At 39.8% G+C, this 13,313-nt stretch overlaps 1 protein-coding gene across 1 annotated transcript in view; it reads left to right on the forward strand.

The window, feature by feature from the left end:
* The first annotated feature begins 3,165 nt into the window (after positions 1-3,165).
* The window catches only part of C3H1orf87 (chromosome 3 C1orf87 homolog), a 72,716-nt gene continuing 62,568 nt past the window's right edge, over positions 3,166-13,313 (forward strand). The window contains exons 1-2 of the mRNA XM_045546429.1: positions 3,166-3,321; positions 4,313-4,445. Of these exons, the coding sequence (XP_045402385.1) occupies positions 4,339-4,445 (107 nt within the window). The 5' untranslated portion in view covers positions 3,166-3,321; positions 4,313-4,338. The remainder of the gene's footprint in view (positions 3,322-4,312; positions 4,446-13,313) is intronic.

The raw sequence follows: 13,313 nt of genomic DNA on the forward strand, positions 1-13,313 counted from the left end.
GATTAATGAAGCCCATCTCAAAACATCTTAAGCAAGAGGGAAATTTATTACTCCTGTGTTTGAGAATTCTAAAATCTAATTTCAGGCATAGCTGCATCCAGGTTCTTTGCTTTCCTCTCCTTCCCCACACTGGCTCTATTTTCAGCTCTGCTTTCCTCTCTTGGCTGGCTTCCCCCCTTCTCTGAAAAATTGCAGTATATGTTGATATAGATATTTGCCAAAAGTCTCAACGCTTTATCCTCATAGTCTAGTAACCCCAGTAGAAAGAAGAACTTTTATTCCTCCAACATCTGTATACAGTAGATCCTTGAACAACATGGGTTTGAAATGTGTGGGGCCACTTACATGTAGATTTTCTTCTGTATCTTCTACCCCTGAGACAGCAAGACCAACCCCTGCTCCTCCATTTCTTCCTCCTCAGCCTACTCAACATGAGAATGGACACCTTCATGACGATCCACTTCCACTTAACGAATACTAAATGTATTTTCTTTACCTTGTGACTTTCTTAGTAACATTTTGTTTTCTCTAGCTTCCTTTATTGTAAGAACACTGTGTATAATAAATCTAACATACAAAATATATGTTAATCAACTGTTTATGTTATCAGTAAGGCTTTTGCTCAACAGTAGGCTAATAGTAGTTAAGTGTTGGGTGAGCGAAAAATTACGCCTGGATTTTTGACTCTGTAGGGGGTCATCATCCCTAACCCCTCCAAGGTCAACTGTATTGGTCATTGATAAGAACTCTGGCCTATTTATGCCATAGAGTATGATCAATTCTATGAAGAAGTGAGATGGAAGCAGCACTTTGAGAGCCCCCACAGGGACTCCTTGGAATGAGAAAAGAGGTTCCCAAAGAAAGAATTCTATTCACAGAAAGGAAGGGAAAGTTTAATAAGTATATAAAACTCCAATAAGTAACATGTTCACTAGAGTCTTTTGCAGAAAGAAATTTTAATGCTCAATTTTTGTTCTATTCTCCTCCATTCATTTAGTCAAAAAAAATGTACAACACTTACTATAGACATTGTTCTGGGTATTTAGAAAATACAGAGAACAAAAAGGAGAGTCCTTCAATAGCATTGCATTATTTTTTCCTATGGCTGCTGTAATAAATTACCACATATTTGATGGTTTATAACAAACACAAAGTTATTATCTTATAGGTTTAAAACCAAGATGACCAAAATCAGTCTCATTGAGCTAAAACCAAGGGGTCATTAGGACCAGTTCTTTCGGAGGCTGGAGAGAAGAATCACTTTCCTTGTCTTTTCTAGCTTCTTTCTGGGGTCATGGCCCCTTTCTCAAATCACTGAACACTCTTTGTCACATCTGCTTCCTCTTCTGCAGTCAAGTCTCCCTCTGCTTCCCTCTTTTAAGGACACTTACGATTACATGTAGGGCCCACCTGAATAATCCAGATAATCTCCCCCTCTCAAGATCTCAAGATCCGTAATCACACCCACAAAGTTCTTTTTGCTGTGGAAGGTGGCATGTACAGGTTGTGGGGATTAGAACACAGACCTCTTGGTGGGGCATTATTCAGCCTTCCACAAGCCTAGTCCAGGAAGGTATGACAGACGATCAAAGCAAACAAATAGCCATACTCTCAGGCAAAGAAAGTATATTTTCTAAAAGATAAATCGCAAATTATGCATAGAATGAAGAAGTCACTTTCAGCTTCTGAGATCTAGTTTGGCTTCTTGACAAATAATAGCAAACATTTATATTGCTTATCATATATCAGATATTGTTCTAAGTACTTTTCTTCTATGACTCATTTATCTTCACAAAAAAGTCATCCTCATTGGATAGAAGAAGAAACTAAGGCACAAAGATATTAAATGACTTGCCCAAGATCACATTAAACTAGCAGGGCTAGGGTTTGCACTGAAGATGTCTTGGTTCTTGACCATTTGGGATGGAACTTCAAGAATGGATAAGCAGGCAAACCCAGTGAGAAATGGAAGGGTATTACAGACAGAGGAACAGAATGAACAAAGGCACAGAGGCAAATAAATGAAAGGCCAGTGAGAAGACTGGGTTGGGTAGCAAGCCTAGGAGAAGTAATGGGAGATCAACCTAGATATCTAGCTCAAGGTCAAAGCAAGGAAGACCTTGAAACTATGGATATCTCCCATAATTGATGAGATCTTTCAGCAGTTGAGTACAGGGAGCTTGTAAAAGCTGGGCCTCAAGAAGACCGATCTGGCAGCAATGTGAAGGCCAGGCTGGAAGAGTGAGAAGGGAGCTGCCCCCTCTCCTCAGCTCCCTGGGCACTTTGTACATCATAGAATTTGTCTCACCCACTAGAGAGAGGGCAGCTGAGCGTGTGAGCCATCTCTTGCTGCAGGTGCCAGTAGATGCTACATTTAACTACAAAACACTACAGCGGGAGGGCAGGAGGAGGGTAGGTGTGGATGCTGTTACTGCTGATGCAAATAATACCATCTTGGAGTCAACTTAAAAATGCCTTTACCCACATTTGCTGAAGGTTTTTAGCATAATAAAGTGTCTGGAAATTCAGGATATGCAGATCTATAGTCTCATCTTAGCTCTGCCACTTGCCTTTGTGAGATTTGGGGCAATTTCTCAACACCCCAAGCCTTGTTTTCTTGCTCTTTAATAGAAATAAAATTATTTCATTGGTCGTTGTTAACTTGTAAGGTAATAGTTATTCAGTTCAAATAAGGGCTCTAACATATGGATGGCACTCAAAATTATTGTTATGATTATATTATATTCATACTCAATTTCGTCACCAACTCAGCATTAGGTCCGTGTAACTATTTTGGCCCATTTTACAGACAAGAAAACAGAGTCTCAGGGAGAAGAAGGGATCTATCCAAAGCCATACAGTAGAGAAGTCTGGATTTGAACCTATGGTGGTGGAATCCCAACTACGTGCACATCTCACAAAGGGAAATGAAGCCTAAGGGAAGGGGAAGGACAAGTGTGACCACACAGGTGAGCGAGATGGGCTTCTAGAAAGACGGAGCCCGCAGACGTTGGAGGAAGCGGGAGGGCAGAGATTTGGAAACGGCCAGTCTCCGCACCTGTCCTCAGCCACACTCTGGGCCCGGGAGGAGGGCGCGCCGCCTCCGGAGCTGCTTGAAAACTTGGTCCCGCCCATACAACAGCGTCCTTAGCGACCAGGGCGCGGGCAGCCTCCGCCCAAGAGCGGGGCCCTGAGACGGCCGATTCCTGGGCCCCGGTCCCCACGCCCCACCCGCACCCCGGTCTCCGCGCCGCGGCTTCCCGGGAGACAAGCACGGAGCGCGCCCCTCTGGGCCGCCAGGGTGGGAACACCGCCCCCGCGGTAAGGCCGTCCCCTCTGTTCTCTCCTGGGGGAGGTCTCAGGGCTGAGGTGCAGCTGCTGGGCAGGGAGGAGACTGGACAATCACAAATTCTGGGCCTGGAACTTTCCAGACAGGTTCAAAGAAGTGGCAGGTCCCCTTGGATGGGTGGCTGCCCACTTTAGCGCCGTCCACCCACTAAGAGAAACTGGGGTCTTGGGAAGAATCTTGGTCTCGATATCAGACTGGCGGACTGGAAACAGCTCTGCCCTCATTCTCTCTGTGACCACGGTCAAATAACACACCCTCCCCGGGGCCCGGGTTTTCCAATCTGGAAAGGAGCATTTTTACCTGTGGCCAGGTTTACTGAATTTCTGAGCTTCCTTTGGTGCGAGACCTGTTTAAACACCCAGTGCTTATCTCATGCAAGATCTCAATTTCAGATACATTGTATTGTTGCAGAGACAGATCAGTCAGTGACAGCAAAAAGCCCTCTGTCCTGTGTATGGTCTTTCTTCAGCCGCATTATCTCATGGAATCCACCGCAAGTCCCTGAGAGCAGAACTGGAATTATGCCGATTTCATAAATGGGGAAACTGAGCATGAGAGCTGAATATGGATTCTTCAAATATCCCACTAAAGCCCTCGTTTCCTCTCTGACCTCACAAGAATCCCATCTGACGTCTGGTAGTATAGGAAGGTAGAGTCACCTAATATCTCAGTAGGTCTGCTTTGCAGATCTCTTTAAGTGACATTCCCAACTCTGCTCATTACTGGCTATGTGATGTTGAGTGAGTTGTCTAGCTACATGACGTCCGTTCCCTCCACTGTAAAACAAGAATGATAATAGTAATTAAAAGTATCTCACTCATGCCTTTGTTAGGAGTATTAAGTAAGATAATACAGGTAAAGCATCTCTTCTTGGTATTATTATTGCTATTGTTATTGACAAGGATGCTGCAGTTCCCTAGAGGAAAATCAAGAGGAATTGATTTATCTATTTTCGCCCCCAAGGATTTGAAGGGATTTTAAGAAGGATCATGTCTGCAGTTTGGAAGACTCCCCGTGGGTCAGCTGCAATGCCTGAGATCATGGTGAAAATCGTTGGAAGTAAACACTTTCGATACCTTGTGGAAAAGCCAAAGACGTAAGACTACTTTTTGAAAAATATCTATGTTGCTTGGATAATAATGAAGTTTCATTGTTTTTTTTTTTTTTTTGAACTCAGAAATTTAAATTTAAAAATGCCATCCATGGCAAATTAAGTCATTAAGATGTAACAGTGGAAGTACAATAGTGTTGATAACTTCCATGCACACTGTTTTCCTGATATTTTTCATCTTTATAATTCCCCATAATCCTTAATTACTCAGGCTGATTTTCCGTGTAGATGGGAAATGTGAGCATTGCGACATTTATAAACATTAATGGAGTATTGCTGCTTTTTCTCATCGGGTTTGTAATCTACCACATATAGTAATTTTTTTTTCGGTGGGTTGTGGAGAGGTTTGTTAGTCAATTGATTGTGAATTAAAGGAGTGGGATTAATAATGAATCATAAATTATAAGGTTTTCACTTACTTTTGTTTGCATTTGATACTCTTCTAATCAGGGGCTTCTCAGAGCATAGCTAAGATGTCTTTCTTGCCTTTCAAACCCATCATAGTCACATTTGAGAGAGGACACTCATATATCTCGAAAATTCACTAGATGTTGGGTACAGAAGGGTATGACTAGCTCTTTCTTACAGAGCAAGTGGCTCACAAAATAAAAGAAGGTACTAGACCTGCCTTTCTTATAGTAGGCATTCCATAAATAGTATCCTTTCTCTTCTAAGATTATTTTCTTAGCTCGCTCTTCTATTTCAGAAACTCACAGACTGAACAAATAAGCAAACAAAAAAGACATGGCATCATTGAATATAGGTACCAAAAGTGATGGTTACTAAACCTAGCATCATCAGAATCACCTGGAGAGTCCTTAAAAATAAAGATTCAGGAACCACCTGAGGACCTACTGAGTCAGAATCTCTGAATGCAGGTCACCAGTACCACTCTTAAGAAGTATAGGCTTTATAAATGCTTTAGAAAGGCAAATTGATTTTTTCTTCCCACCTTCATTATTGTTAGCCCGGAGAAATTCCAAAGTGAGTGCTATAATCAGCAATGTCTGCCGTGGTACAGGAAGTAAGCTTCGCAGCACACAATGAATACATTTGAGATCCCTACAGAGCTGAGATATGTGAGTTTGAAGCCTACCTCTGTTTCTTCCTTTCCTTTTAACATTGGGGAAGTGAATTAGCATCTCTGGCCTCAGAATCTACATCTATAAAGTAGAAATAAAACAACACCTGTTTAGTAGTAGAGTTGTGAGGATTAAATGAGAATAAGTATGAAAAGCACCTTTCCAGTGTCTACCAACATTAACATGTTTAATAAATGGTTCTGCTACTTCTTTTGAAGCAGGTCTTTCCATGGATAGAAAACATTTAATGGAAAATCAAATTCCTTTCTGTGAAATGCTTGCCATCTCTTTTATATGCTATGCCTAGGAGGCGGGTCATCTCTATTTTGTAGATGAGGAAACTAAGACACTGTGATAAGATAAGTGATTATTTTAAGATCTGTTAAATCCCTGTCACTGTCAAATAAAGTTAATAGAATTAGTTTGGACACCTAACTCAGATCTCCATTTACCTGGAAGACTACGTTACTACTAATTCCATTCCTTTCTTTGGTTGTTTGGTTAGTCTCATTCTCTCCCAGGCCCCTTGCTTTTTCTGGGGGTATGAAGTTTAATATGTTTAAAAGGAAAGTGAAAGAGGAGTCCTTGTCCTTTTAAAATAGGAAACAATTCCTTCATCTTATAAAAAGATGCCTTTCCCTCTCCTTCTTTCAAAAAAACTTGAGAAACCAGGAAATAAAAGAGTACATTAAATCAGTTACATTAATAAAACCCACAGTTCTTTCTTTCCTATGACACTATAAAAATCAGCATTTTTAGTATTAAGACAGGTAGCTTGTGTTTCTGACAGACTTCATGCTATTGCTGGGATGAGAGAGGACAATTAACATGCTTTACTAAAATACTGTTGTATGGCTCAAAAATAAATAATTCTCAAAAGGCTTCTTGTTACTCAGGTAAGAAAAGCCCTACCACTCTCATGTCATGCGTAACCTAGAATCTGTGTCCCCTACAGTGTTTATACCCATAAGCCAGGGCCTCAAGAGGGTGTTTCCTTTGAGTTGAATCAGCTGAACCCATTAGTGAGGATCCATATAAGAAGTACAAATAAATGCCAAAAATAAAACTCATCTCCAAAAGGAAAATCTGAATTAAAAGAATCTCATGAATTAATAATGGATGGAAAAACAGAAATCTTCCATTATATCCCCATTTAGTTCAGATTTCCTATAGGACGTGTGTTGAAAATGTCTTAGTATGTCAAACCTGAAAGTGACTTTTAGTATACAGACTTGCTAGGGCTGCTGTAATAATCTACCACAACCTGGGTGGCTTAGAACAAAAGTTTATTGTCTCACAGTTCTGGAGGCTAGAGGTTCAAGGTCAAGGTATCCACAGAGCCTTGATCCCTCTGAAGGTGCTAGGAAAAAATCTGTCTGTCTCAGGTAGTTCCTTGGTTTGTGGACAATTGTTCACAGATGAAAGGAAAATACTCAATACCTATTTAGTATCATATTTTTCATAAAGAAGATCAAAGAATGAAACAAGTGTCACCTAGTTTGTGCTATCATCATTTTCCTCCTAGATCACGATGACAGCCTTCTAATCCAGCTGTCTGATTCTAATCTTCTAGTTCTCTTATCTGCTTTCTAAAGTCTCATTCCTCAATGTGTAGTCCACGGACCAATGTGTAGTCCACAGACCAGCATCAACCTCACCTGGGCCTTTGTTAGAAACAGAACCTCAGGCCCCTCTCCTGATGTGCTGAGTCAGAGTCTGACTTTAAGGCAGATTCCCAGATGATTCTTATGCACGTTCCAGTTTGAGAAGCCCCATCCTCAAATATGGCCAGCATGATCTTTCTAAAGTGTAGATCTGATCCTATGCTGCCACCACCAGCCCCATATTTGCCTGCCTCACTTGGGGGCTCCTGTAACACACTTAGGAAGTATTGCACACTGACAACTTCCTATGCATTTCTGTCTTCCCCATTTATGTATAAAGTGTATGTGTACAACTCTATCTTCAGCACAGAGGATAAAGTCTTGTACGTGGTGAAAGCCTATTAAATATATTAGAGCAACATGGTTGCCAAGAAAAGTAAATATCTAGAAAGACAATACTTAGTTGCTTCAAATAAATCCAAGTCTAAAGGCCCATGCTGTTAAAATAGCATGCAAATATTACTATAGAACCCTGAGGAGTGATGTGCCAGGTGACAGGAGACAAATATTCTCATTTTGAAAAAGGAGATGAGAGTGGGCAATAAAAACAGAGCCTGAGACCTGTGGACAATCCCTGGCAAAACTGTTGTCCAAATAACTAAGTATATTAGTTGTGAAAACAAAACACAAAAGTAATGATCACCAAGGGTTGGTATGTGTCAACTAAAAACAGATTATGCCAAACTGTCCCATTCCCTTTATCAACAATATTACTGCAGCCCAAATGAAGGCAATGATAAAGAAATAGTATTTGTTGATTTCAGTGTGTCATTAGGTGCATCTTTCTCACCAAGTCCTGAAACAAGGCAGAGAATTTTAGACTTAAATTCTAGGCAATGTACCTAGGCGAAGATAGGTGATATGCCACCGTGGTAGTGACTGAACAATTAATATGAATGCAACCTGCTGGAGGTGTAGAGGATTTGTGTGTGACCTTGTTCTTATGCAACATTTTCTAATCCACAATCAAAGGAAGATAGACAAATCATTTCAGTAAACACATAGGTTGCAGAATGCTGGAAAGGCTTGGCAGGGAAATGAGCTAAAACCAACAAGATCAAATAAGCAGAAAAATATGCAAAGACTTTCTTTAGATAAGTGTACATATAAATGGTTGTGTGGAATAAATGTTTGGGTTTTGTCTGTGCTCTAGCTTAGCAGGAGGCAAGGGTATTGAGACAGAGGGATGTGGAGGCCCACTGGACTCAGTACCCAGTGCAGTACTGTACTTCATTCTAGATGACACATTTTAGGAGGGGCCTGAACACTAAAGGTGGGGCAGCAAAGGGCATTAAGGGAGAGCCAGGGCATGAAATGTGTCCTAGGGGAACATTTAGAGAATCTGGGGATTGAATTATTAAATAGAAGAGGCATTGGGTCCATTTCAAGAAATTCCTGTGAGTAGAAAGGCTTCCCATGAATAAAGTTGACCATGATAGTTTATTCCAACGTCAAGACTCAGTGACCCAAAGCACTTCCTCATCCCACAGACACATCACTGTGGGTATAGCATTGTTAGGCACAGGGGAAGCTGACTGCAAGTTTCTGTGGGGAAGGGTAGGAAATATTTGTAATACAGGCATGCCTTGTTTTATTGTGCTTTACTTTGTTGCTCTTCCCAGATAGCGCATTTTTTTACAAATCGAAGGGTTGTGGCAACCTTGCAACAAGCAAGTCCATGTGCACATTTTTTCAACAGCACGTGCTCACTTCATATCTCTATGTCACATTTTGGTAATTCTCACAACATTTCAAACTTTTTCCTTATTACTGTACCTGTTATGGTCATCTGTGATCAGTGATCTTTGATGTTACTATTCTAATTATTTCAAGGTGCCACAAATGGTGCCCATGTAAGATGCTGAACTTAATCAATAAATGTTATGTGTGACGTGACTGCTCCACCAACCATCCATTTCCCCATTTCTTTCCTTCTCTTTGGTCCTCCCTATTCCCTGGGATAAAATATTGAACTTAAGCCAGTTAATAACCCTACAATGACGTCTAAGTGTTCGAGTGAAAGGAAGAGTTGTGTATCTCTCACTTTAACTCAAACGCTAGAAATGATTAAGCTTAGTGAGGAAGGCATGTCGAAAGCTAAGATGGGCAAAAAGGTAAGCTTCTTGTTCCAGATAGTTAAACAAGTTGCTAATGCAAAGGAAAAGTTCTTGAAGGAAATTAAAAGTGCTACTCCAATGAACACATAAATGATAAAAAAGCTAAATAGCCTTATTGCAGATATGGAGAAAGTTTTATTGGTCTGGATAAAAGATCAAACTGGTCACAACATTCCTTTAAGCCAAAGATGAATTCAGAGCAAGACCCTATCTTTTTTAATTCTGTGAAGACTAAGAGAGGTGAGGAAGCTGCCAAAGAAAAATTTGAAGCTAGCAGAGGTTGGTTCATAAGGTTTAAGGAAAGAAGCCAATTCAATGACATAAACATGCAAGGTGAAGCAGCAAGTGCTGACGTAGAAGCTGCAGCAAGTTATCCAGAAAATCTAGCTAAAACAGTGCTGAAGGTGGCTACACTAAACGACAGATTTTCTATGTAGATGAAACAGTCTTCTATTGGAAGAAGATGCCATGTGGGACTTTCATAGCTAGAGAGGAGAAGTCAATGCCTGGCTTTAAAGCTTCAAAGGATAGTCTGCCTCTCATGTTAGAGGCTAATGCAGCTCTTGACTTTAAGTTGAAACCAATCCTGATTTACCATTCCAAAAGTCCTGGGGCCCTTAAGAATTATGCTAAATCTACTCTGCCTGTGCTTTAGAAATGGAATAACAAAGCCTGGATGACAGCATATGTGTTTACAGCATGGTTTACAGAATACTTTAAGCATACTGTTGAGACCAAATGCTCAAAAAAATTCCTTTCAAAATATTACTGGTTATTGACAATGTACCTATGCAGTCCATGGACCAAGGAGTAATTTAGACTTTCAAGTCTTATTATTTAAGAAATTATTTCATAAGGCTATAGCTGCCATACCTAGTGATTCCTCTGATGGATCTAGGCGAAGTAAATTGAAAACCTGGAAAGGATTCACCATTCTAGATGCCATTAAGAATTTTCATGATTCATGGGAGGAGGTCAAAACAACAACATTAACAGGAGTTTGGAAGAAGTTGATTGCAACCCTCATGCTTGACTGTAAAGGATTCAAGAATTCAGTGGAGTAAGGAGCTGCAGATGTGGTGGAAATAGCAAGAGAATTAGAATTAGAAGTGAAGTCTGAAGATGGGACTGAATTGCTGCAATCTCATGATAAAACTTGAATGGATGAGGAGTTGCTTCTTATGGATGAGCAAAGAAAGTGGTTTCTTGAGATGTAATCTATTTCTGATGAAGATACTGTAAACATTGTTGCAATTATAACAAATTGATTTAGACTATTACATAAACTAAGTTGATAAAGCAATGACAGAGTCTGAGAGGATTGGCTCCATTTTTGAAAGTTCTACTGTGGGCAAAATGCTATCAAACAGAATCACATGCTACAGAGAACTTTTTCATGAAAGGAACAGTCAATTGATGCAGCAAACTTCACTGTTGTCTTATTTTAAGAAATTGCCACAGCTACTTCAACCTCAAGCAACCACGACTCTGATCAGTCAGCAGCCATCAATATCAAGGCGAGAACCTCCACCAGCAAAAGATTACTTCTCACTGAAGGTACAGAGATGATCAGTAGCACTTTTTAGCAATGAAGTGTTTTTAATCAACATTGTTTTCTTAGACATATTGCTATTGCACACTTAATAGACCACAGTGTAGTATAAACATAACTTGTATATGCACTGGGAAACCAAAAAAAATGATGTGAGCTGCTTTATTATGATATTCACTTTATTGTGGTGGTCTGGAAGCAAACCCACAATATCTCTAAGGAATGCCTATAATTTACATTGATATTGATAGCCAAGAAATGCAAAGCTCTGGTATTTTCCCATGTGACTCTCTTGGAGCCCATATTCTGTCATTTCTGAATCCTCCAAAGCCCTTCATAATAATACATTCTTCATGACTTGTCTTAATTTTTTTAAGCGTTAATATTAACAGTTTTAGAAATTAATGCATGTGTGGAATTCCAGCAACACCCTTTTCACAAATATTAATTGACCACCTGGTAGGTACCAAACCTTGGGTATATGGCAGTGTACCTGAAGTTCTAGTGACAGAATGTACACAACAGACAGATAAACAATGATCATTCAAGAGGGGACAGTGCAAATGAAGAAAATAGAAGGTCACAAGGGTATATCAAGTCATAAAGGGTGTTTCCAGAAGTTCCCTCTGAGCAAGTGACATTTGAACTGAGACTGTGTGGAGTGAGCAGACAGGCAGCCAGAATCATCCAAAGAGATTGGCCCAGCCTTCATCCCAGTAGGCATGACTCTACCAGATTCCAACTATCCATAAACCTAATCATTTCTTCTTCCCTCCCCTGCCCCAGAAAAAGAGTATGCAACTTTCCACAGGTCCCAAGTTCTCCGGACATTGGATATCTGGCTTTCCCAGAAACTGTTACAAACAGATGGCACCTAGGTTGAATGCCTGGAGCCCAAGCACACTTTTTTGATACGTGGTTGCCTTACGCTTGCCTTATAGAAAGTAGAACAGCATCCCTTACTGGGAGTACAGTGTACAGGATCAGGAAACCCATGTAGCTGCCACTTTCCTGCCCCTGAAGTCCAGCATGACCCAAGGGACACTGCAGGTGTCCACCTCCATCCTCATGACTCCACAGACATATAGAGAAAGCAAATCATGCAAATATCTGAATGAAGAGCATTCTGGGCAGACAGAACCCCCCAAATAAGGCCTCTTATTGTGTTGAAGGGGGAGCAGGAAAGCCAATGTTTGTGCAGCACAGTGTGGAAAGGAGAGAGGGACAGGAATGAGGTCAGAGAGGCCAGCAGGGCTCAGATCATAACTTGTGTGGGCCATGGTAGAACTCTAGATTTTATTCTATGCAGCATGGGAAACCATTGGAAAATTGAAAGCAGTGGAGCACATATTGTATTTATGTTTTCCAAAGGATGGTTCTGGCTGCTGAGTGGTAGATAAACTGGAAGAGACACAAGTGAAAAGAGAGAGACCATTTAGGGTGTCATTATGGTAATCCAGGCAAGAGATGATAGCAGTGCCCAATTATAGTTCCTACATAAACCCTGGATAAATTGTATGATTTGAAAATCCAAGTACTCTACGTATTTTTTTAGAAACAACTGATAAGAAAAAAAAAAACCTTATCTTTGTTTATTGTTTTTCCCACCATATAATCTATGTAAATAACTTAATAGCCATGAATTCACTCTCTCCTTAAAACTGACCAATAATATCACAGAGGACACTATTATCTCCATTTTCACAAGTTCAAGATGAAGTAATATGTTAAAAGCATACTTCTTTTAAGCCCTTTCCACTGAATGAAATTGCTTCTTTATTAATCTCTTACAATGATTTTTGTTTGCTTGCTTTCTGTTTGTTTTTTATTTTTGTTTTTATGTGTTTATTCTAGGCACCGTTAGAAGTATAAAGAAGCATGATGTACTGTTTTTCTGGACATATTCCTGTAGCATAAGACATAGGCATGTCTCTTTAAGTAAGAGTACATGGCATTATGTGACTGAATGTCAAATAAATGCTTTGGAAAATAGGTGCCCATTGATCCCAAATATTGAAACTTTGATGTAATGGTTGTTATTTTACCACTTGAAATTCTATATTTCAAAAAATAAAATAAAAAGTCAAAACCAAAACACTATTTATAACAAATATGACGGCAAAAAAATTAACCCTCTTACTGCATAAAGAGCTCTTAAAATCAACAGGAAAAAGATGAGCAGTCCAATCTCAATCAATAATTGGCCATAAACCTAGACAAGCAATTCACAAAAGAAGAAATTAAAATGAACAATACATATGTGGGGAAAAAATTCAACCCACATGATAATGATAATAAAAGAAATTTAAACAGCAATGAGATATTATTTACAAAGCAGATTAACGATGTTTTTATAATTGTAATCCCCAGGGTTGACAAGAGTTTAGAGAAAAACAATACTGATGTGCTACTGGTTTATTTACAGTATAGTCATCAAA

This window comes from Lemur catta, chromosome 3 (genome assembly GCF_020740605.2).
Source record: "Lemur catta isolate mLemCat1 chromosome 3, mLemCat1.pri, whole genome shotgun sequence".
NCBI classification, from domain to species: domain Eukaryota; kingdom Metazoa; phylum Chordata; class Mammalia; order Primates; family Lemuridae; genus Lemur; species Lemur catta.